This window comes from Malaclemys terrapin, chromosome 1, assembly GCF_027887155.1.
Source record: "Malaclemys terrapin pileata isolate rMalTer1 chromosome 1, rMalTer1.hap1, whole genome shotgun sequence".
Taxonomy (NCBI): Eukaryota; Metazoa; Chordata; order Testudines; family Emydidae; genus Malaclemys; species Malaclemys terrapin.
The window spans coordinates 189390049-189416195 of record NC_071505.1 but is presented as its reverse complement, the minus strand read 5'-3'; the positions used below and the strand labels follow the sequence as shown (position 1 = coordinate 189416195).

Here is a 26147-nt window from a genome sequence, read left to right as displayed (position 1 = left end):
AGCTGAGGAAATCAGAGCAATGAACCAAACAGCATATCACTAAACAACATAAGCATAATGTAAGTTACATGGTTTTGTTAATCAGTCAGTTTCATCTTCACCTTGTCATATTCTCCTTTCATTACAACTGTCCTCTGCACTGGCTTCCCATAGAATTTCAAAGCAAGTTCAAGATCTTGGTCCTTATCCTCAAAGTGCTTCATAGCCTGCTCCCACAATATACAAGACCACTGAAAGCTCTGAGACAAAGATCTTGGACAACTATGTTCTTTTGCACAACAGAACTCTCTACATCTACATTAAGACTAAACCTTGTCTGTGTAGGTGACAGAACTTTCTCAGAGGCTGGTCCAACACCCTGGAATAAATTCCCTGCAAAGGACCATCACAAACCTTTCTGCTCACATGCAAAGTGCATTTCTTTGCCTTAATCTTCTCTCAAGCACATACGATATTTTAAAAACAAAAACATCCCAGCAGAACTAGATATTACTGCACATGCTTCTTCCTCTGGGAAAAGGACAAGAGACCAACCAGCCTGTGACCGATGTGTAGTCACATTGCTTAATGCATGATTGGTAGGTGCTGAGAGAATACAGTGGTGAGTGTGGTTTAAAAACCTATAAGAATTGAATGTATTTAGGTGAAATGTTTGGATTGTGTAGGGTTGTTTACATTTCCCTTTTAGTACTGTAATGAACTATGAATTACCAGTACCACCTGTGACGGGTTGGATCACAGAAACCCCCTTGGGAGCTGCCACCCGATGTGCCAAGACTACCCCTGCTCCTGTTTTCCCTGCCAGCTCAGGACTCCAGCACCCTGTCTTGCTGAGCCAGACACTCCTGTCTGGCTCCAGACACAGATCCAGGGTCTGAATCACCTGTCCCAAAGCTGCAAGTTTACCTGAAAACAGCTCACAGTAGTGTGCTTGTCTTTAGCACTCAGATGCCCAACTCCCAATGGGGTCTAAACCCAGATAAATCCGTTTTACCCTGCATAAAGCTTATGCAGGGCAAACTCATAAATTGTTCGCCCTCTATAACACTGATAGAGAGATATGCACAGTTGTTTGCTCCCTCAGGTATTAATACATACTCTGAGTAAATTACTAAATAAAAAGTGATTTTATTAAATACAGACAGTAGGATTTAAGTGGTTCAAAGTAGTAACAGACAGAACAAAGTAAGTCACCAAGCAAAATAAAATGAAATGCGCAAACCTATGCCTAATCAAACTGAATACAGATAAGTTCCTCACCAGTTCCAGAGTGCTCCCTTTTACAGGCTAAGCTCCTTTTAGCCTGGGTCCAGCAATCACTCACACCCCCTGTAGTTACTGTCCTTTGTTTCAGTCTCCTTCAAGTATCCTGGGGGGCGTGGAGAGGCTCCTTCTTTAGCCAGCTGAAGACAAAATGGAGGGGTCTCCCACAGGTTTAAATAGACTCTCTCTTGTGGGTGGAGACCCCCCTCCTCCCTCCTATGCAAAGTCCAGCTCCAAGATGGAGTTTTGGAGTCACCTGGGCAAGTCACATGTCCCTGCATGACTCAGTCTTTGCAGGCCGACGCCATTGTCCACATGGCATCTTGCATGTCTCCAGGAAGACTTCTCATGTGGATTGGAGCATTCCAAGATGCATTGTTCCCCAAGTGTCTCTTGATCAGGTACTTAACCTGGCGCATTCCTTCCTAAAGAAGCTGACCAAATGCCTCACAAAGCTTACTTAGAAACCAAGCATACAGCCCATATTCTTAACCTTGAGTAGAAAATGATTTTATATATATATATATATATATGTACAAATAGGATGAATAGATATAATAGACCATAACCCTTACGGAGATATGTTACATGGCACAGGCAGCACAAAACATATTCCAGTTATGTCATCCATACATTTATAAGCACCCCCTCCCCATAAAGCCTTATGGGGAACACTGTCACACCACCACAGCTGGATGGTTTTATAAATAATAAAATAGCTGAGCTCCTCTCCACCAATTCATTAAGAAACTTAACATGATCAGCTATTAATAAGGATCATGACTAAGGCTGTGATTCTTACACAAGGTCGCAGACGGCACGGATCCCATGACTTTCCGTGACTGCTGGTGCAGCTGACTTCAAGGCCGCCCAAGCAGCTGGCCCCAGCCACACTGGCTGTTGCTCAGGAGGCTCTGGGCAACTGGCTACAGGGACCATGTGAGCAGCGGCTGGTCCCGGGGACTGCCCAAGCAGCAGTTCTGGGGGCGGCTCCAGGTAATCCCAGAGGATGCCCCGGGGCCAGCTGCACTGGCCGCTGCTTGGGCGGCCCCAAGCAGCTGGTTCCAGGGACCGCCAGAACAGCGGCTGGTGTGGCTGGCTCCGAGGAGGGCTTTGGTGACCAGCCGAGCAGCAGCAGTCTCAGGGCGGCTGGAGCAGCAGCCCCAGGGGCGCCTGGAGGGTGTTTGGAGAGCAGCAGCTGGGGGGCAGTCAACCCCCAGCACTGGAGCAGCCCCTCCCCTCTCCCCCCAGCCAGGTCCCCCCCTGAAAATCAAGGCCTCAGAAGTAGAGATTTAGCCAGGGGTATTTTTGAGAAAAGTCATAGACAGGTCACGGCCGTGAATTTTTATTTATTGCCCGTGACCTGATCATGACTTTCACCAAAAATACCCCTGACTAAATCTTAGCCTTAATCATGAGGATAACTTTAACATAGACCACATTACCAGAACTGGAAAAAAACACTATCTTGTTTAAAGCAATAAGTTAAAACACATGAGGTGAATGTTTGGAAAACGTTTTATGAAGTAACTGAATTTGAAAGTGATGAGTCACATTTGATCATATACATTGTTTAAAGTGAACGGAATTTTAGTTTGGAGCCCCAGAAGCACTTCTCCCCGTCCCAGCCAGGAGCAGACTGCCACTGTGCTTATTTTTAAATTCTGTCAAGAACCAGAACTGAAGCTTATTTTCATAGGAATAAAGGGTCAATCTGGAAAATGAAGAAGAGAGGCACTGAAAGGCATTCTATAATGCTAATTTACCATATCTCCGCCCATAAAGCTCTGCTCTTCATAACAGTCATATAAAAGAAGTCCTTTCTTCCTAATTTAGGCACTGATTAGATTCTAAATGAACACAAATGACCACATGGAATTTGAAGCAAAAAAATCATATGGAAACAAAACACATTAAACGACTTTTTCCATATTTAAATTATTTCTATTAATTATCAATCCAAATAATATTCCGATACACACTGTAGGATTTTTAACAGCAAGATTTTCACGTATACAATAAAGTCGTGTAAAGAATTTCCGGATGCTTCATTTCCCAAACAGCCACACTCCACATCCCGGGTCTTGTCTTCACTAGCAGTCACAACTTGCTTGAGCAGGTGAGGGAACCATGGCTTTGTTCTTAGTGTCTACTAGTTGTGGGTAAACCCTATCTTTGACACATCTTGCCCATGTGTACTCTGAATACACAGGAAGGTTTGGTTCATGTGCATCAAAACCTGACAAGTTCAGTTGAATGACTTTAGAAAGGGCTCTCCAGGTAGCCAAACATATTATATTTTAGTGTCTGATACAAGCTTTAGGATTTCATTTCATCGTAAAGGATGTGATGCCTACAGAAAGAGTGTCTCCAAACAGCAGTCCTAGAAGAAATTAATGCCATTGTTGTGCAAGCATCAGAAGGCTCAGGGGAGAAGCGATCCAACCTGTCTGTCCCTGCAAGTACTCCTTCCATGATGGTTCCCTAACTGGGAGTGAATTATGTCCTGGTTTCTCTTCAGCTCATATAAATCTCATTTTTTACTGGAACAACTTTTTTGTAAAAAAAGGGGGGGGGTGCGCGCACACTTAAAATGGACTCCTGATTTAATAGTGAGAAGTGTAAGGTTATGCATTTAGGGATGACTAACAAGAATTTTAGTTATAAACTGGGGATGCATCGGTTGGAAGTAACGGAAGAGGAAAAGGACCTCGGAGTCCTGGTTGATCGCAGGATGACTATGGGTCGGCAATGTGACGTGGCCATGAAAAAATCTAATGCGGTCTTGGGATGCATTAGGCGAGATATTTCTAGTAGGGATAGGGAGGTGCTAGTTCCGTTATACAAGGCACTGGTGAGACCTCATTTGGAGTACTGTGTGCAGTTCTGGTCTCCCATGTTTAAAAAGGATGAACTCAAACTGGAACGGGTACAGAGAAGGGCCATTAGGATGATCCGAGGAATGGAAAACCTGTCGTATGAAAGGAGACTCGAGGAGCTCGGTTTGTTTACCTTAACCAAAAGAAGGCTGAGAGGGGGTATGATTGCTCTCTTTAAATATATCAGAGGGATAAATACCAGAGAGGGAGAGGAATTATTTCAGCTCAGTAATTATGTGGACACAAGAACAAATGGATATAAACTGGCCGTCGGGAAGTTTAGGCTTGAAATTAGACGAAGGTTTCTAACCATCAGAGGGGTGAAGTTCTGGAACAGCCTTCCGAGGGAAACAGTGGGGACGAAAGACCTCTCTGGCTTTAAGATTAAGCTTGATAAGTTTATGGAGGGGATGGTTTGATGGAATAACGTGATTTTAGTCAATAGGTCAATAACGTGCCATCGCTGGTGATTAGTAACAATGGTCAATGATGAGATATTAAAAGTTACTACAGAGAACTTTTTCTGGAGGGTCTGGCTGGAGAATCTTGCCCGCATGCTCGGGGTTCAGCTGATCACCATATTTGGGGTTGGGTAGGAATTTTCCTCCAGTGTAGATTGGCAGAGGCCCTGGAGGTTTTTCACCTTCCTCCACAGCATGGGGCAGGGGTCGCTTGCTGGGCAGGGGTCACTTGCTGGAGGATTCTCTGCAACTTGAAGTCTTTAAATCATGATTTGGGGACTTCAACAGCTGAGTCAAGGGAGAGAATTATTCCAGGAGTGGGTGGCTCAGCTTTTGTGGCCTGCATCATGCGGGAGGTCAGACTAGATGATCATAATGGTCCCTTCTGACCTTAAAGTCTATGAGTCTATGAGTCTAAAACATACTATTTCCGTCAGATATAGAGCACCATACACAGAGCAATTTTTCACATACGTAAAAGTTTAAGTGTCATTTTCTGAGTGCTAACTTGCTGTGTATTAAGGGACAGACTTTATATAAACGTACTGATGGGCCAAGACCAATAGTCATTCATGGTGCAATAATCCACTAAATTAAATCTTTTCTAGTACCATATCCTACCATAAAGTGCTACGGTCCACTAAGATTTGTTAGAACCTAGACAAACCTAATAACCAACAACAATGTTTATAGTAATAGTGCAGTCATTTCTGCAAAGATGTTCAAATGCAGCCATTTAACTCCAATCATGTTGTTGTCCTTTTCTTGCTCTTTTAGTGTTCATTTCCAGTTCACATTCAAATCTGTTTTTAAAAAGTCTCTCCTGGAGAAGGCACTTCATATGGTGAAGTGCAGTAGAAACCATTAAAAAACCTCACTCAAGGTTACACAATGTTCTCAGGAAGTCAAGACTCCCACAACTTGGTTTGTCGACAGTGACACTATCATCTTTCTAGAGCATCAAGGCAATATCACTGGTACAGGTGCTTCTACCACAATGTAATTAAGTTTTTTCACTTTCAATGGATCTGCTGTCTGACTGAACATTTGTGTTCAGAAGGGCTTGACTTCCTTCTGCATTGGAAACAACTGACAAGGAGTCCCCGGGATCTTCCTCAGCACAATTATTCTGCAATTCTTCTAAAACAGGCATTTCAGGATCCTTTAAATACTAAAAAAAAAAGCAAAAAACAGTAATTAGTTATAATTCACTCTGCAGAACAAATGCTATAACAGACCAATCTCATGCTATATGGTTTAGGAACATGTGCAATTATCTGAGGAGCTGATATGCCACCCATAAATTAAGGTTACCCAACACTTCTCCATTATAAAACCCTATTTTCCACTGTTTATAATTTTGCTGTACTTTAATTGTGTCAGCTTCAGGCGGATTATTTGGGGGGGCGGGGGAGAGGAGTTTAAAAAAAAAAATTCAGCCATTTCCAAGAAAAAGATTACAGAAAAATATGTTTTGCATGTGTTAAAAATGTTCTTGCAACTGTTCTGTTGAGATGCTCTAGCCCAGAGGTGGGCAAACTACGGCCCACAGGACTGTCCTGTCTGCCCTTGAGCTCCCAGCCGGGGAGGCTAGGCCCCGGCCCCTCCCTCGCAGCCACGCCACCATGTGGGCAGAGCTCTGGGCAGCGGGGTTGTGCACTCCTGCCAAGCAGCACGGCAGCGTGTCTGGCTCCGGCCGGGTGGCGCGGCTGTCAGACATGCTGCTCTGAGCAGCATGGTAAGGGGGCTGGGGGTTGGATAAGGGGCAGGGGGTCCCAAGAGAAAGTCAGGGGACAGGGAGTGGTTGGATGGGACAGAGGTTCTGGGGGGTGGGGAACATGTGTGTGTGGGGGGGGTTGGACAACCATGGGAATCTCAGGGGGCGGGGGTGTGGATAGGGGTCAGGGGACTGGGACCAGGGGGGTTGGATGGGGTTGGGGTTCCGGGGGCGGTTAGAGGTCAGGGGTGTGGATAGGGGGCGGGGCAGTCAGGGGACTGGGAGCAGCGGGGGTTGGATAGGGGGTGAGGTCCCGGGGGGCGGTTGGGGGTCCTGGGAGGGGGTGGTTAGGGGACAAGGAGTGAGGGGGGGTTGGATGGGTCGGGGGTTCTGAGAAGGCAGTAAGGGGGCAGGAAGTGGGAGAAGTCAGATAGGGGGCGAGGACCAGGCTCTTTGGGGAGGCACAGCCTTCACTACCCGGCCCTCCATACAGTTTTGCAACCCCAATGTGGCCCTCGGGCCAAAAAGTTTGTGAGGCTGCACCCAACCCTGACACAGCACAAGGACCAGGCCTGCCCCAAAAACACCCCAGGGCCCTGCCCCTCCGTGCCAGGCACAGCGGGGTGGGCAGGCAGGCAGGCTCAGTAAGGCAGGATCCAAGTGTGGAGGGGCTTAGTGCGGGGGGATCCAAGTGTGGGTTGGGAGGGTTCTGTGTGGGGCAATCTGGGTGCAGGTGGCTCAGTGGGGGATCCAGGAGTGGGGGGTTCTGGATGCACAGGGGCTTGTTGGGGGGTTCCAGGTGCAATGGTAATAGGACTCTGCAGGGGGGTCCCGGTGAAGGTGGTTAGAGCTCAGTGGTGCAGTCTAGATGCTGGGGGAGTGGGGCTCAGTGGGGTGGGGATCCGGGTAACTCGTCATGGTGGTCCAGGTGCAGGGGTAGTGGGGCTCTGGGTGTGTGAGGGGCTGAGGCTCGGTGGGAGGATCTGTGTCTCGATGCACGGGGGTCAGGCAGATGGGGGAGCAGTTCCCCGTACAGTGTTCCCTCCCCCTAGAACTGAGGAGCAATGGGCGCAGGAAGTGGGGGGGGAAGGGTGGTGTGTGGAAGAGTTTGCAGAGCTTCCTGGAGCCTGGGGAGAAATCTGGAGGTAGGTCAGACCTGACTTTGGGTGCCAGCTGTGCAGGGGAAGAGGAAGTCCCATCCTCCCCAACTCTGCTGGGACTAGCAGCTGAGCCTGGCGCAGGGTAGGAGCCACCAGCTGGGTCTTCCCCAGTCTCTCCCTCTGCCTCACAGTGATTTATCTCTCTGTCGGCTGCCCTGGGCACCCAAAATGTAACTACTGGGGAGGGTCACTTGAAAGCAACAAAAGCAATCCTTTGCTTCCCTGTCAGAAAGTCATTTTTCTGCAGGGAAGCAAAGAAATCTGTGGGAGACATGAATTCTGTGCATGCGCAGTGGCACAGAATTCCCCCAGGTGTAACAGTTATACCAACATAAGTTGGTAATGGAGACCAAGCCTCTGTGTTCCTGTTCTGGATGCCTGAAATGAGCCACTTGGCACCAGATGTGCAGAAGCGCTAAGCATTCATACCAGCAATTGAGAGCACAGCTCCCATTGACTTCCAACACATAACATGCTATAAAAATATCAAGTTCTCTGAAAAATCAGGCCCCCAGATGTCTTCAGTTAGGCACCCAAAATTAGTGGCTACTTGGTAATTTTGGCCTTACTCTCTCTGTACCTCAGCTCTCCAGCCATAAAATGGGGATATTACCCACCCATCTCAGGCGTGTTGTGAAGATAAATTCATTGACATTTGTGAAGCACTAAAGATGGTATGGGGAAAGCAGAGTTTGAAGGGTGTGCAGTAAATGAAGTGTGTGGGGCCACACACAGAATGAGGGGGATAAAAAGAAATATTGAATAACCCACTCATTGAATGAGACAGAGATTCTGTGGAAAAAGTCATGTTCGATCATACATACATGGGAGTTTAATTAAAGTTGCAGCAGCAACCTTATTTTGGGTAGTTCCCAAATTCTAAGTGCTTGACTTTGCAATATTAATAATGTTTCTTGCAATGTAGATTTTTTTTTTATGCAAACAAATCCCCACAAACTAAAGAGCAAACCCTGCAGTCCTTAGTCACTGACTTTCCACTGAAGTCACTAAGAATTTTGCCTGAATTAGGACTGCAGAATTTGGCCTTCAAGTATTTTCGTGTTAGAAATCATTCCTACTTTTGATGACAGGAATAACTCTGAGAAGTTAATCTGATATACGATTAATCATTTTTAAATGACCACAAATGTCCCAATGTACTTTTCTGTTAAATTTACTGGGATTCTGTTGGTTACTGGAAGACAGCAGAAAAAACCTGAAGCATCTTTCATTTCATACTGAACTGGGGAATTTCCATTCTATTTCTTATCATCTGTTGATATCAGCTGAGAAAACTTGGCAAGGCAAAATGAAAGTAAATTTAGTAGGGATTTTCCAGCCTCTAACTACTTCATAATTTTAGCCACGTATGCATCAGGAGCATTCTGTAGTTTCTTACCACTTTATCTACCCAGAGTAGGAATTTCTCCATGTTAAAATATCACTTTAATATAGAAGCATCCGAACTTACTTTCACTCTACCTACATAGTTAACATACATTTCACAACTGTACTGTGTTTACAGTATCTATGGAGCAATTTTTAGTGCAATAATTTGGAGAGGGTGATCTTAAAAGTTGGCTGTATTTAGAGGTCACATTACAAAAACCAAAGCTACTATCAATAGTCCTTTCAAAAATGTGTCCATCACACAGAACTTGAGGCTGCATAATCACACGTACACAGTAATCAGACTCTGTACTTGTGAGCATAGGTGCACACCTGTGACTCACTTGATAGAAACACAGTACTAGTGCAATGTTGAAATAAATGCAAAGAGCTTTAAAAAAAAAAAAAAATAAAAAAAAAGACAACCCTAAATCAAAGGTCAAATAGGTATTTAAACTAACAGTACAGCAAACTAACGTGTTTTTTTCCTAACCTGATTAGCTCAGACTTGACTGTTAAGTCATTTTCCACAAAACACAGTGTTCTAATTGGTTTAAAAGGTTTCCATTATGACAACCAGTTTCATCAATACACAGCATTAAATGTTTTAAAAGCCTATTTCCCATCTTAGAGACACTTGTCATGAAACAACTTTCAAACATGACCTACTCCAACTAGCTTTTAAAAGCAAAACACACCACAAATTAACCATTTGATAGCCTGTCACCTACAAATAGAGCTCTGACATTACCAACAAAATTTAAGTGTTACAGCTCTAAGTTGGAAACTTTTAGTTGCTGAATTAGTCAAAGTATCCAGTGATACATTCTTCATCAATATAATGCAAGTCAATAGAGTACATTACATGTTGATTAATCACAGCATTCTATTAGCTAGAGTTATCTAATTTCACAGGTAGGTGTTCAAGTTGGCTGACATCTCAAATGTTAAGACTGGGTGGTCAAGTACAGGAACTGGGCTGTAATATACCTACTATATTTTATACACAGTATAAAGCACTATAGAACTGCCATCAGGCTGCGTGCCTGCCACCAGAAATTCACTTCTTCTTCGAGTGCTTGCTCATATCCATTCCATTAGGTGTGCGCGCGCCGCGTGCACGATCGTCGGAAGATTTTTACCCTAGCAACACCGGCGGGTCGGCTGTGGAGCCCCCTAGAGTGGCGCCTTCATGGCGCTGAATATATACCCCAGCCGACCCGGCGCCCCCTCAGTTCCTTCTTACCGCCCCTGACGGTCGTTGGAACTGTGGAGCGCGGCATAGCTGTCCTCCACTCTCCCTAGATTCCCCAAGAGTCCAGGGAAGAGTTTGGAGCCATGGTTGAGGAGGGTAAGAAGGTGGCTCGGACCTCCTTACAGGCCTCCCTGGACATAGCGGACTCGGCCGCAAGGACCCTGGCCGCAGGTATCGCTATGCGCAGGACCTCCTGGCTCCAAGTTTCGGGTTTGCCCCCTGAATTACAGCAGACCCTACAGGATTTGCCCTTTGAAGGACAGGGGCTGTTCTCGGAAAAGACGGACTCTCGATTGCAGAGCCTCAAAGACTCCAGGACAATCATGCGCTCCTTGGGGATGCATGTTGCGGGTCCCCAGCGCAGACCATTTAGGCCGCAGCCTCAACGTTTTTACCCCCCTCCACCTCGTCAGAGACAGGACCCTGCCAGAAGGCGAGGGCGAGGTGGTAGGAGAAGATGGGCTGGCCCTCAACCCGGTCAGAACCAAGGGCCACCAAGACCACCTTCAGGTCCTAGACAGAACTTTTGAAGGTGCGGTCGAGGACGGCGCCCCAGTCATCCCCCAGGATCCAGCTCCCTCCTTTCGGGATCGCCTCTCCCACTTCCACCGTGCTTGGTCCCTTATAACTTCGGACCGTTGGGTCCTCCACACGGTGGAGAGGGGATACGCTATCCAGTTTTCTTCTATCCCCCCCTCCCACCCCCTTTCCCCGTCCCTCTTCAGGGACCCTTCTCACGAGCAACTTCTTATACAGGAGGTTTCTACGCTCCTGGCCATGGGGGCCATAGAGGAGGTTCCGATAGACTTAAGGGGCAGGGGATTTTATTCCCGTTACTTCCTGATCCCCAAGTCCAAAGGAGGTCTGCGGCCCATCTTGGACTTGCGCGGACTCAACAAATTCGTAGTAAAGTTGAAGTTCCGCATGGTCTCTTTGGGGGCCATTATCCCTTCCCTCGATCCTGGAGACTGGTTCGCCGCCCTCGACATGAAAGACGCATACTTTCACATCTCAATTTACCCACCTCACAGACGCTTCCTGCGATTCGTGGTAAACACGGTGCACTACCAATTTACAGTCCTTCCCTTCGGCCTATCCTCGGCCCCAAGGGTGTTCACGAAATGTATGGCTGTCGTGGCAGCGTACCTTCGTCGGCAAGGGATACAGGTGTTCCCGTACCTAGACGACTGGCTGGTGCGCGGTCGCACCAAGGAGCAAGTTCAAGCTCACGTCCACAGAATAGTGCACACATTCAACAAGTTGGGCATCCTACTCAACAAGGACAAATCCACTCTAGAACCTACCCAGAGAATAGAATTCATCGGCGCAGTTCTAGACTCCAGACGTGCACAAGCCATCCTGCCAGACAACCGATTTGGCACCATCACGAACCTCATTCAAGGGCTCAAGGCCTTCCCAACTACCACGGTGAGGTCGTGCCTTACCCTGCTGGGTCACATGGCTTCCTGCACGTACGTAACCAGGCATGCCAGACTTCGACTTCGCCCGCTTCAAACCTGGGTGTCATCAATATACCGTCCACATCGGGACAGCCTGAACATGGTGGTCACGGTCCCGAACTCGGTCCTGGCCTCCCTCACCTGGTGGCTAGATCACACTGTAGTCTGCGAGGGGATGCCATTTCACGCCCCACAACCCTCCCTGCACCTGGTCACAGACGCGTCATCTCTGGGGTGGGGCGCCCATCTCAACGAACACCATACCCAGGGCCTGTGGACTGCATCCCAGTTAGCCCTACACATCAATGTTCGGGAACTGATGGCGGTACGCCTGGCGTGCCAGGCATTCCTCAATCTCCTACGTGGCCGCTGTGTGTTAGTTCTCATCGACAACACCACGGCCATGTTCTACATCAACAAGCAAGGAGGAGCACGTTCGTCAATTCTATGCCAAGAGGCCATTCGCCTGTGGGACTTCTGCATCGCCCACTCAATCCATCTCACGGCATCGTTCCTCCCTGGAGTCCAGAACACTCTAGCGGACCGACTCAGCAGGTCCTTCCAAACGCACGAGTGGTCTATCCGTCCGGACATTATACATTCCATCTTCCAGAGGTGGGGGTTTCCCCAGATAGACCTGTTTGCATCTCGAGACAACAGGAAGTGCCACGTGTTCTGCTCCCTACAAGGTCGAGCTCCGGGCTCCCTCTCGGACGCCTTTCTGCTTCCCTGGAAAGACCACCTGTTTTATGCCTTCCCTCCGTTTCCTCTGGTCCACAAGGTACTGCTCAAACTGCGCAGAGACCAGGCACAGGTAATTCTGATCGCTCCTGCGTGGCCAAGACAACATTGGTACACCACACTGTTGGAGCTCTCGGTTCAGACACCGATCCCGCTTCCGTTGGATCCGGATCTCATCTCTCAGGACCACGGCCGGTTGCGTCACCCCGACCTCCAATCACTCCACCTCACGGCGTGGCTGCTCCATGGTTCACCCAGGCAGAGCAGCAATGCTCGCACTCTGTACAACAGATTCTACTGAGCAGTAGGAAGCCCTCAACACGGACCACGTACCTGGCCAAATGGAAGCGGTTCTCCTGTTGGTGCGAACAACGAGCCACATCCCCGTTGCAGGCACCCATTCCCCTCATTTTGGAATATCTCCTCTCCCTAAAACAACAGGGGTTGGCGATATCTTCAATCAGAGTTCACCTGGCCGCTATATCGGCCTTTCACCCAGGGGAACTCGCGTCCTCGGTATTCTCTAACCCGATGGTCGTTAGATTCCTCAAGGGCTTAGACCGGACGTACCCACAACAGCGTCATCCCGTCCCGACGTGGGACCTCAATCTGGTTCTCTCCAAACTCACAGGTCCTCCATTCGAACCACTAGCCACCTGTTCACTTTTGTACCTATCCTGGAAGACAGCCTTCCTCGAAGCCATCACCTCAGCAAGGCGCGTTTCTGAACTCAGGGCGCTTACATCCGAGCCCCCTTATACAGTTTTCCATAAGGATAAAGTGCAGCTTCGTCCACATCCTGCCTTTCTCCCTAAGGTGGTTTCTCCATTTCATATCAACCAGGACATCTTTCTCCCGGTCTTTTATCCCAAACCACATGCCACTCGCCAGGACCAACGTTTGCATTCCCTGGACGTACGAAGGGCCCTGGCCTTCTATATTGACCGCACAAAGCACTTTAGAAAGACGACGCAACTCTTCGTTGCAGTGGCCGACCGAATGAAAGGCTCACCGGTCTCCTCACAACGCCTATCCTCCTGGATTACGTCTTGCATCCGGACTTGCTATGACCTGGCAGGTGTCTCAGCACCGCACCTCACCGCTCACTCCACGAGGGCCCAAGCCTCCTCGACTGCTTTCCTGGCACAAGTTCCGATCCAGGACATTTGTAGAGCGGCGGTTTGGTCATCAGTCCACACGTTTACAGCTCACTATGCACTAGTGCAACAGTCCAGGGACGATGCTGCATTCGGATCAGCGGTTTTGCACACAGCAATGTCTCACTCCGACCCCACCACCTAAGTTGGGCTTGGGAGTCACCTAATGGAATGGATATGAGCAAGCACTCGAAGAAGAAAAGACGGTTACTCACCGTTGTAACTGTTGTTCTTCGAGATGTGTTGCTCATATCCATTCCAAACCCGCCCCCCGTCCCCACTGTCGGAGTAGCCGGCAAGAAGGAACTGAGGGGGCGCCGGGTCGGCTGGGGTATATATTCAGCGCCATGAAGGCGCCACTCTAGGGGGCTCCACAGCCGACCCGCCGGTGTTGCTAGGGTAAAAATCTTCCGACGATCGTGCACGCGGCGCGCGCACACCTAATGGAATGGATATGAGCAACACATCTCGAAGAACAACAGTTACAACGGTGAGTAACCGTCTTTTCTGGATGTGGAGCAAACAAAAGTTTCATGCACTTTACATCAGTGGTATAGCTAGGACAGGAAAACTGGCTGGGTCCTAGCTTTTGGGCACGTAGGCAGGCAATGCCCAGGCAGGAGGTGGGGGAGCAGGAAGGATGGGGGCCCTGCAGAGGGGGCCCACGAGGAATGGGGGGCCCACGAGGAATGGGGGGCCCACCTCCCCCACATCACCCCTTACCACTTAGCCGGCACCTGGGGCACACAGGCTGCAGGGCACACCCATGGGGCTCGAGCTCCATCCACCCCTCCCAACCTGGGTTGGTGTCTGTCAGACGGGCTGCATCCCCTACCTGCTGGCGACGCACACTGCTGCCCGGGTCTTGGCCCCAGCACTAGGCCCCCCGCCGCCCCCACCTCCACACACAAGGCACCCTCACTCCTCCCCCCGCACAGGGCTAGCTCTGGGACTGTAGACCATGGCGGCAGTGCATGGCGCCGGCAGGAGAGGGATGCAGTCGGACACCGAGCTGGGATCGGGAGTCCCAACCTGTGGATTCGGGGGGCTCCGTGGATGGGCCTGGAAGCTAAGTGGGTTGGCTGCGGCCCACTCAGGCCCATCCATGGCTACACCTCTGCTTTACACTGATTAATTAATTAGATCTGAGAAAGATCTTTTTTCCCTTAGAAATCTGATCCTGTGTCTTTGAATACATTTCAGTGCAAACAGAGGACGCTCAGCACCTCAGACAGCTGAATACAAAAATTGTTATTGTTGAGGAGTTATTGCACGGCTAGTAAGAAAGCCTAGAAGCCGAAAACTTTCATAATGTTACAAGCTACAACATGGCATAGCATTTTAGTTGGCGTCTATATTAACATAGTTTTAATTATAGATACAGGTGACAGGGCAGGGACAAGGAACAATTTAAAGTTATTTTATCATGACACTTATCTCTGGCATTAATCGGATTCAAATTATTTTTTTATAGGTAGATTTTAAAGACAGAGCAAATAAGTACATTTTAATGAATTCAAGAAATAATCAGTTTTTGATTTTTTTTGCTACACCTGAGGAGTGGGACAATATCAAATCTGTTTCCTGTAACTCAGATGTTGAAAGCCTGGAATTTACTCTAAAGTAGGAACTGTGACACTTTCTGAAACGCTAAAAAAATACATATGAAACAGAAGCCACTGCCAAATATTAACTATGGTAACGTGTTCTAATGACAATCTTTTCACATATCCATAGCTGTAAGACAGGTGTGGGCAAACTTTTTGGCCCGAGGGCCACATCTGGGTATGGAAATTGTATGGTGGGCCATGAATGCTCACAAAATTGGGGGTTGGGATGCGGCACGGGATTAGGGCTCCAGCAGGGGGTGCGGGCTGGGACCGAGGGGTTTGAAGGATGCGAGGGGGATCAGGGCTGGGGCAGGTTCCGGGTGGCACTTACCTCAAGTAGCTCCCAGAAGTAGCAGCATGTCCCCCATCCAGCTCCTATGCGGCAGCACAGCCAGACACCTCTGTGCGCTGCCCCATCTGTAGGCACCACCCCTGCAGCTCCCATTGGCCGCAGTTCCCGGCCAATGGGAGCTGCGGGGGCGGCGCTTGGGGTGGAGGCAGCCTGCAGAGCCCCCTGGCTGCCCCTATGCGTAGGAGCCAGAGGAGGGACATGTTGCTGCTTCCAGGAGCCGCACGTAATGGGGCAAGCCCCCGACCCCACTCCCTGGCTAGAGCAGGGCAAGCCCTGGACCCTGCTCCCTGGCGGGAGCTCGAGGACCAGATTAAAACGTCTGGAAGGCTGGATGCGGCCCCTGGGCCGTAGTTTACCAACCCCTGCTGTAAGAAGAAGAAAACCACTAGGCCAGCTAAACCCTCTTGGAAAACAAATAATACAAGCAGAATCATTTCTAAATATGTATCATTATCAGTGTTATTTGCCTGAAAACAGGTTCACTGTTGCTGAAGCATTCGCCTGATTTCTGCTGCTTACTATCCAGTTGAAATCCTAATGACCTCCACGCCAACTGAGGGTTATAAATTCTGATGGAGAGTAAGCATTAGAAAACAGATTAACTCTTTCCGTCCTTTCCATAATATACTGTGTATTTTTAAAAAGTGAACATATTTAGGTACTTATGTGCCCCTCCGCCCATCATAATAATATCTAATTGCATAAAATTATTAAACTTATCCTCACAAAACCCTTTTGAGGTGGGAAATCATCATCTTCATTTTACAGATAGGAACTGAGGCAGACACAGATTAAGTGACTTGCTCAAGGTCATGCAGAAAATCTACAGCAGACTTGGAAACTGAACCCAGATCCTGAAGTCCTGATCCAGTTCCTTAATCACAAAAGCACCCTAGCTCAAAGGATTGTGTTTGATAGTAGAAATGTTTCTACGCTGCCCCCACCCCAAGCGCCACCCATGATGTGGAAGATGTCTCAAGCCATAACTTTTAATTCATGATCAATGGAAAAACATTTCCTGTTTAAAACATAAAAAGAGGAAGATGAACAGAGCCGAAATGTTCTTCAGTACAGAGACGCATGACCTGCCAGAAAAAAAAGTCACATGCATCTTTCGTCATTCATCTGTGAATTGCAAGAAACCATTAAAAAAAAAAAAAAAAGACCAAACCCCCACACCCAATACCTTCCATCTCCCCAGGCCCTCAGAGATTCGGATATTTGGTCTCCACAATGGCACATGCTCACCTGTAATTCAGTAACTGATCCTTAAAAAGGATACTTAACCCCCAAAGAAACTATTAATACAGTACCACCTGCAATTTGGTCTCAGTTCTGTAGTGAAGAATTGGTCTGCGTCAACCCTGATTAATCAATATTATTTTTATTTTAAAACAAAAAATTGAGTCTTTTTTCACATTACGACAGTTTCACACAAAGGAACACCACAATATCTGTACTTAAGTACCGAGTGAGCAAGGGATTCCAGCTAAGTAAAATGGCATAAATTGGAGTAACATTACAGCCACACTACCTATAAAAAACAACAAGCTATACTCATTAATGGAATTTGGATGTAAACTCAGAAAGGCAAGAGAGTTTAATATTTTGTAGCTTCTATGTGACCTCAACTAACCTAAACAGTTCATTCCAGTCACACCACCACCTCTTTTGCTAAACAGAAAGATAAAAAATACATACCTCTTCAATATGCAGTGGAATTTTAAAAGGCGGTTGAAACCAATATTTAATGACTTGATGAAATTTCTGAATAAAAAGGAAACAGACAATTGCTAAGATCACCACAGTAACTGTGGCTGCAACAAATATTATTACTACAAATCCAGCTCTGGTTGCATCTGAAAAGAGAAAAAAAAAAAAAAAGTAGCATCACTATGTAATAAATATATATATATATATATATCAAAAGCTTTTTCTTTTTACTCCACTAGTGTCAAGTTTATCAACATGTCTTGATAACTTTAATGTGAAAACTAATCAATTGTCTTGAATAAGAATTTAAATTGCATCATAATAAGCAGGAGGCTTTTACAGACTTCCTTTGTTTAAAAACAATGATACAGAAGCCTCACCTATTGTGCATTGCATTATAACTGCATAACTTATGTCATACGTAGCTTCTGCCAGAGTTGGTAAAAGTGTATTTAAGGCACATGTAACTCTTTTCCTAGAATCAAGGCTTAGACATGACAGTGACGGACACTATCAAAAAACAAGACAAAACGATACTCTCCAGCTTTAACACGGGAGTAAAAGAGCTATGGGAAACACAAACTTTATCCAAAATTGTTGGGAAAAGGAGGAGAAATACATCAATAGCAAGTACATAATGCGCCAGGTGTTTACAATGCTCATAACTGCTGCGGTGAGCTGAACAGGCTCCATGCTTGCCGTGCTATGGCATCTGCTCGGGCAATCCAGGGAAAAGGGTGCAAAATGATCGTCTGCCATTGCTTTCAGAGAGGGAGGGTTGACTGACAACATTTACCCATAACCACCCGCAACAAATTTTTGGCCCCATCAGGCATTGGGAGCTCAACCCAGAATTCCAATGGGCAGCGGGGACTGCGGGAAAGCTACTACAGTGCATCGCTCAGAATGTCGACGCTTGCCACGGTACTATGGACGCACACCACTGAATTAAATGTGCTTAGTGTGGATGCATGCACTCGACTTTATACAATCTGTTCTCAAAAATCAACTTCTGTAAAATCGGAAAAACGAACGAGAATATGCCCTTGAACTACTAAAAACACTGCCCTTTAGAACTGAAGACAGGTACTGGTTGTGTGATGCAGTAAATTCAAACAGCCAGCCATTTGAGACTCAAGTTTTATACCAGTTTCATTACACAAGAGATAAAACAGGTGTTCATGAAATAAGATTTATACCACTAGCTGCAGTTTTGTGACAATATGTTTTGCTGAATGGTCCAATGTTGTCATTTAATAAGTGGAGTTTTGCTTGTATTTGAAAACAATACACTGTCAGTTGCTTTAGATTCAGAAGTCCGATTCGGGTATTCTTGGTCCATTCTGTTTCCTGTTTAAAAAAAAAAAAAAAGTTAAGTTCTTTGTTAGTGCAAGTAATATTACAAAAAACAGATTTCTATTAAGAGTTTTCTTCAATACAGTCAACTTGAAATCATGAGTTTCCATTCAAAAGCTTCACAACATTATTTTGCATAACTAACATTTATACAGTATGCAAAAGAAGTAGTGTAACAGTATGAGCTTCTTATTGCAGTGCATTTTAAATGCAAATTTTATTAAATAGAGGTGTTCTGCTTCAATGAAACAAAATCTGGCTATTTACGCTCCCCATCTACCATGGACATGATTATTTATTTTGTGAATGCATGTAGGTTAATGTAAAATTTCACTGTACACGAAACGCCTTTAGAACCTCTGAAAGTCTGCAGTATTTTTATGTCAATTCCTGCAGTTAAAGGTGATTTGGCAGAAGGAGGAGGAGTTGGAGAAACAACAAAACAAAAATATTGTCAAAAACAAATCTGCTGCTTTAAAATACCAGCTTCTAGGCTAGGATGCCCAGAACCATTACCTAGGGATTAAAGACAGATGCAAGTATGGTGTTCAAGTTTTGCATCAACCCTCCACTCTTGACACTAGAGCCACTGGCCCCAGACAGCAAGAACTGAATTAGACGAAGTTCTGTCCAGTGAAGATCATGACTTTCAATTTATCTCTTTGCCTACTCACAAGAATGGAGCTAGCAGGGAGAACTGTAGGGCAACGCTAAATGCATTTTTATGTCCACAGTCCTAACAAAGCTAGAAGTTTGCGTTTTTCAGTGCTGGGTAGCTCAGTTAAGAACTTGATTAATTCTTAATGTCAAAGCTAAAAGCTATGACATGAGGGTCTGGGTTCTGTTTCATCTGTCTGTCAGCTAGAGGAAGAGGAGTATGTTAAAAGTGTGTCAGAAAACTCAATTTTTCTGGGAAAGGAAGGAGGTGCATTAACCTTGGCACTGTCTTTTTTTTTTTTTAAAAATGCTCAGCGAAGTTTAACTGAAATGAAACAGGTAAGTAGTTGGAAAGCCAGAGGCAGGGCCGTCCCTAGAGGGGTGCAGGGCCCAGGGCAAATCAGCATGTCTGGGGCCACCTTAACATTTTTTATACAGATGTAATCTAGTTACAGTGAACTTCCAGGGCAGCTGCTGGCCGCAGGTTAAATATTGATAGCGCCCAGCTGTATAATTATAATGTTGTTATAAAAAAGAACTACAATATAATTATAATGAAGTTCATATAATTAAAAACCAAACGTACCTCACTGATCACGATCGGCATCATGCCACTTATATTCTGAAATCCACCTTCCCTGACTTCCTTGCAGCAAAGTGCATATGGTCTTGCTACCCTCAGTGGATTTTTTTTTTTTAAATGTAATTATGCATTCGCAACACTGAGAGCTCATGTCTTGGGAACTGGGTGGCTCTTGGAAGGCCTATATATGCCCTGGTGCTGGGGGACCTCAGGATGCTCTAGCATGGAGGAGGGGCTCTAAGATCTGTTTTCTCTGAGGGCTGGGAGGGGAGATGGAAAAGCAGATGGATGGAGGAGCCCAGTCCTGGTTGGTGGTGGAGAGAGCAGAGTTGTGGGACCCCAGGTCCTGGTACTGCAGGGAGGGGAACCCCAAAGCTGGAGAGATGAAAGGCAAGGAGGACCCTGAGGCAGGGGAGTGATAAAGGCTGGCCCTGGCCTGGAGGTGGCACTGGAGGACCCCACACAGTGCTGGGAGAGGGGAGAAAGGGCAGTGGAAGGGGGGGAAGTGTGGGGCACTGGGTGGACACCTGTGCTTGGTGATAGACGATGGAGACTACTGGCTGGCACTCACCTATGCTAGGGAACCCCCTGCGCTGGTGAGGATCCCGCTGGAAAAGGGAAGGGTCAGAGTCAGCCTGTCCAGGCACTAGTGGTGGGGGTGCTAGGACCCTGCGGCAGCAGGTGACACCGGGAGCCGGCGGAGCGGGCTGAGGCAGTGTCACTCGCTGCTGCTGCAGAGACTGAGCCCAGGGGGCAGCAGGAAAGAAAAAGAAACAAACGCCTCGGCCGGTGAGTGCGGGGCATGGGCCTGATCTCTGCTGCCAGCACCAGGCCCCCCCACATTCCCCTGAAGCACGCGGTCCGGGGCAGTTGCCCTGGTCTGCCCTGTGGATGGGATGGCTCTGGCCAGAGGCAGATAATTTCATAAATGAAAAAAAATGTGTCAGTCTAGGTCTTTAAAACAAAGATTCCTCATTTGTGGGCAGTTTATTCACCCCAAAGCCAACCTGTCTAGACTGTGAATTTGCCCTGCTTATAGCCACTGGTAGTCCAAACAAAAGTATAACTACACTAGTAACTTGGAGTACACCATATGTTTGCAAAACTTTTATAGGTAGAGCCCTACCAAATTCATGGCCATGAAAAAGCATCAAGGACCATGAAATATGGTCTCTCCCGTGAAATCTGTTTTTTTGTGTGCTTTTACCTTACACTATACAGATTTAACAGAAGACACCAGTGTTTCTCAAATTGGTGGTCCTAACCAAAAAAAGGAGTGGGGAGGGGGTCACAAGGTTATTTTAGGGGGTCGCGGTATTGCCACCGTTACTTCTGCACTGCTGCCTTCAGAGCTGGGTGGCTGGAGGGCAGCAGCTGCTGACTGAGGGCCCAGCTCTGCAGGCAGGAGTGCAGAAGTAAGGGTGGCAATATCATACCATGCCATCCTAACTTCTGTGCTGCTGCTGGCAGCAGCTCTGCCTTCAGAACTGGGCTCCTATGCCGCCATCAACAGAGCGCAGAAGTAAGGGTAGCAGTACCACAAACCATCCCCCCCCCCACTCCCCGTCTCCCTCCTCCCCACACACAATAACCTTGCGATCCCCCCACAACTCCGTTTTGGGTCAGGACCCTTATAATTACAACACCATGACATTTCAGATTTAAATAGCTGAAATCATGAAATTTACAATTTTTAAAATCCTATGGCCATGAAATTGACCAAAATGGACTGTGAATTTGGTAGGGCCCTATCTATAGGCCATGATGTGAACTGGCACAGCTCACCTTATTTGATAATGCACAAATCAGGTCTTGTAGCAGTTTTGCACCGGTCTACATTAAGGCTTTGATTTGAACCAGCATAGCTACTCCAGTAACTGGACACAAGTGGCTGAAATTCCCAGTGCAAACAAGACCTGAGATAGAGAGAAAAATCTCAGAGGTCCTAGGTAAAATTTTCAGAAGTGACGAAGGTGTTTAGGAGCCCAAATCACTTTTGAAAATGGGAGATAAGAAGAATGCTTACATGTCGTTCATTTGTTGATTTCTCCCAGTAGCGCACAAGATATTGTAAATTATCTTCTTTTACATTGGGCGAGAAGTTAAGGAAAAGTGAATCAGGTGTTGAATCCACATTTACTATAACAGGAGGCCCTATAGTAGCTGAAAATGAACAAAAAAAATAGATGAACATTTGGAATTTGAAAAAATGAGCACATTTCCTACTAGTTTTGATCTGATACATAATAAGAAACTACAATACAACAGCCTGTTATCTGGAAGAGATATAAAGTGTTCAAATACATTTACTCCTTAATTATTTCAAATAGCTTCATAGCACTAAATATTGGCTGTGTCATGAATATAGAGGAAAGGGTTAAGCAGTTCAAATAACCTAGTTAGCACCTGACCAGAAGGACCAATGAGAAAAGAAGATCCTTTCAAATATGGGGGGGAAGGATTTGTTTGTTGTTCTCTTTTGTTGTTCCCTCTCTGGATGGGGGGAGAAGTCAACCAGGTACAACATCTCCTGAAAATATACCTGGAATAATCCATCTAAAACCACAGAGATTGGTTATGCGTTAGGTTATCTTTTGTTTTGGCTTGTGACTTTTCCTATGCTACAGAGGTAGTTTTATTCCTGTTTTTGTAACTATGAAGCTGAGTGCAGAGGGGAATCATCTGTGTTTTAAATCTTTTTATTACCCTGTAAAGTACCTTCCATCCTGATTTCGCAGGTGTGATTCTTATTTTTTTTCTTTATAAATAAAGTTCTTCTTTTAAGAACCTGACTGATTTCAGTGTCCTGAAGACAAAGGGTCTGATCGGTGCTCACATTGCTAAGGCAATTGGTTAGTATATTATTCTCAAGCCTCCCCAGGAAGGGGGGGGTGAAGGTGTTTGGGGGGTTTCAGTTTCAATTCACAGCCAGCTGCATCTGTGAAGTGCTCCTGTATTTCAATCATGGCACTACTGTTATATGCTGCAGTTGCTAAGAAGAGAAAAAGAAAGCAAAAGATTCTAGAGGAAGAAGGATGAGAAGACTGATGCAAGCAAGGAGGAGAAGTTATATGCATGCAACATGGTGAAAGGAGAACCAAGGCTTTGTCTACTGCTAGAGATCTATCCTGTTTCTAGCCACAGGTGTAGCTACATTGGTACCACCTCTGGTATAGGCAGGCAAAGCTGCTATTTGCACTACCGCTGGTCACCTTCATTTCAAGCAAGGCTAGGCCCCACCAGTGTGAATAGCAGCTATGCCTGCCTACATTAGGAGTTTGCACTGCTCCAGCTACATCAGTGACTAGTCTCCAATGGCTGGGATTGGAGCAAACTCTCAGTGTAGCCAAGGCTTAAAGAAAAGGAAAAGAAGTGGATCTTATTGTGACGTTGCACTCCATATGATTTTATGAAAATATTCTAATGAGTGTGAATATAATGTAACTGGAATATGCTTCATGCAAAAGGTCTCTTGTAAGGTATCATTACAAAGGTCATAATCTTTTGAGTGTGGTCATCCAGTTTGTATAAATGTATAATTCTTGTATCTGAAACTAGAAATATAAAATATAACTCTGCAGTCCTATATACTTATGCAAAGTGTGGGCCATTAATGGTGGTTTAGAATCTTGATGGTTCCCATCAATTAGAACAATTGCCTGTAGATGGTTCTGTTTACTTGCAAGCCTTCCTGTGAGTGAGGCCAGGAAGAATGACAGTTTGGGTCTCACAGGACATGTGACCATGTCACCTGGTACGGAATCCATCTTAAACCAGGTGTTTTTCCATTTAGAAGTAGGGGTGGGAACCCAAAGAGACAAAAGATTCCTGCCTTGTATATATGGGGTTGGAACAGAACAAAGGGGGCTGCAGTCATGAGAAATCTGCTAGCTACCACCTGAGCTGGAACAAGGACTATACCCAGGAAAGGATTGGGCCCAGACTAGAGAGGAGTCTAGTCTGTGAAAGAAGCTTATTGGAATGTCTCTGAGGGTGAGGTTTCATCTGTAATCAGTTTCTTACTGTATTAGGCTTAGACTTGGGTATTTTTGTTTTATTTTGCTTGGTAACTTACTTTGTTCTGTCTGTTATTACTTGGAACCACTTAAATCCTACATTTTATATTTAATAAAATCACTTTTTACTTATTAATTAACCCAGAGCAAGTAATTAATACCTGGGGGAGCAAACAGCTGTGCATCTCTCTCTATCAGTGTTATAGAGGGCGAACAATTTATGAGTTTACCCTGTATAAACTTTATACAGAGTAAAATGGATCTATTTGGAGTTTGGATCCCATTGGAAACTGGGTGTCTCAGTGCTAGAGACAGGAGCACTTCTTAAGCTGTTTTCAGTTAAGTCTGCAGCTTGTGGGGGACATGGTTCAGAGTGGCGTCTGTGTTTGTAGCAGGCTAGCGTGTCTGGCTCAACAAGACAGAGTACTGAAGTCCCAAGCTGCCAGGCTCAGAGGTAGTCTCAGCACATCAGGTCGCAGTCCCAAGGGGGTCCCGGTGACCGAACCCGTCACACTTATGTTCATATATTATATTTTAATCTTCCCATTGAACATTTTGTTGGTCACCAAAGTTTGGAAGTGAACTGCTAAAACGTACCTTCCAGTATAAATACAAGACTACCAAGCAATTAGTTTATCCCTAATTATTGTTATAGCATGGCATAAAGAAAAAAAGGTGAGTTGCCCTGGACTCTTAATTTGTATTACAGTGGGGTTCTAAGCTCTACACACTGTCATTTTACAAATATATAAAAAACAAATGTTAAAAGACCAGAAAAAAAAGTCAGAAAGCCTAGCATAACACAAGAGAAATCTGCTCCTTTCCTGTAACCTCTGCTTATTATTTTAACTTATTTTAACTTATAATGGCAGGACATGTTGCAACATAATGAATATAAACGTCATCCATGCTATGGTAACAGACAAACAAAAATAATAAACTTTACTCTGCTTCATTCAAATGGTTCTGCTCTGCTCAAAATTATTTTGGGGAAAGTTGGCCCTCTTGTTAATACCTTGGATCATGAACTTTTTAGTTTCTTCTTGCATCATGCCCCACTACAGTTGCAACTGCTGTCTCTCCTTTAATGTGTCCTCTCTTCTGTACATTTTGCTTGTAAGTTTCACTTGGCAGGTAACTCTCTCCCCTCGTACATTCTCTGTCTCATCGCTCAGAGTGTGAAACATGATCTAGGGTGTGATCTACATGGCTGATTTGAATGCCATAGGGAAAAATACACACAAGCTAGAAGGCTAACATCTAAGTTTACAGGAATTGATTTTAGGATTGGCTACATGGAGGTGCCACATGAGAAGGCAGAGAAGGCTGCTGGCTTTCAAGGGGCCAATTGAAACTACCCAGAGCACTGGATACACAAGCAGGGAAGGGATAGGTGTGGAATCATGCAGTCCCCGCCCCTTCGCTTTGCGCTCCCTTTAAGCTAGCCAGAGGCCCACACCCACAAGATCCATTCCCCAGGTTGGGAAATAAGAGGGAATAATGAATGAACCTCTTCTGCTCTAAACATTATTTCAGACTTAACTTTTGAACAAAGAAAACCCACAACTGAATCTCCTCCTAGCCCAGAAACCAACCATAACAAGGGAACTCGTGGATACTTCTAAAAGTTAACATTAAATGTGTTCACACAGCCACCACATTAAGCTCTATTTTGTCAGTATGGTATACTCCCCGTTATCTGACTAGCACAGGGGACACTGATTTTGTTTGGATAATTAAAAGGGCAGGAGCCATGGCCAGGGGCTCGTCATCCCCTGCCAGGGCTGTGAGGAGGAGGTCTGCTCTATTATCTGAACCTCTGCCTTGTCCCCCAGCATGAGATACAGGCTGCAGAGGTCAAGCATCTCATGCTGGGGGACAAGAAAGGGATTCGGATAACCTGGAAGTTCAGCTAATAGGGTTTTGGATAAAACGGGAGTATACTGTATTAGTACTCCCTGTATATCCCTGACCCCTTTATACTACAGAACTAGGGCATAATGTAGGTACTTTTGAAATTGTGTGTGTTTGGTGCTACAATGTGTTTAGAAGTCATCACAAAATTAGGTGCGCAGAAAAGCCCGAAATCTACAGGAAAATAAAAAAGTTAAGTTATTGCTCTCCTGGGCTCTGTTCAATCTAGGAAAATTAGTTGTCATCAACAGATTCCCCCATCAACTGGTGCTGAAAAGAACTCAGGTGCTAAGTGTAGATGAGAAACTTGTTTTAATATCATTACAGAAAAGTTGACAGATAACAGTTTCTACTAGGTCTCTGCATCTATACCACTGGCATAGCAATGTAAACTGAAATAGACTTTAAAAACAGATTCCTAACACAGCAGGTCCCATCACCTCTCTTATGAGTCCTCTCATATA

General features: G+C 45.9%; 1 protein-coding gene across 2 annotated transcripts in view; it reads right to left on the bottom strand.

Annotated features, from left to right (window-relative positions):
* Positions 1-5025: 5025 nt before the first annotated feature.
* IFNGR2 (interferon gamma receptor 2) overlaps positions 5026-26147 on the bottom strand; it is a 37960-nt gene continuing 16838 nt past the window's right edge. For both annotated transcript variants that reach the window (XM_054048355.1, XM_054048364.1), the window contains 4 exons: positions 21780-21916; positions 18357-18507; positions 17146-17303; positions 5026-5774 (listed from right to left, as the gene is read on the bottom strand). In XM_054048355.1, the coding sequence (XP_053904330.1) occupies positions 5607-5774; positions 17146-17303; positions 18357-18507; positions 21780-21916 (614 nt within the window). In that variant the 3' untranslated portion in view covers positions 5026-5606. The remainder of the gene's footprint in view (positions 5775-17145; positions 17304-18356; positions 18508-21779; positions 21917-26147) is intronic.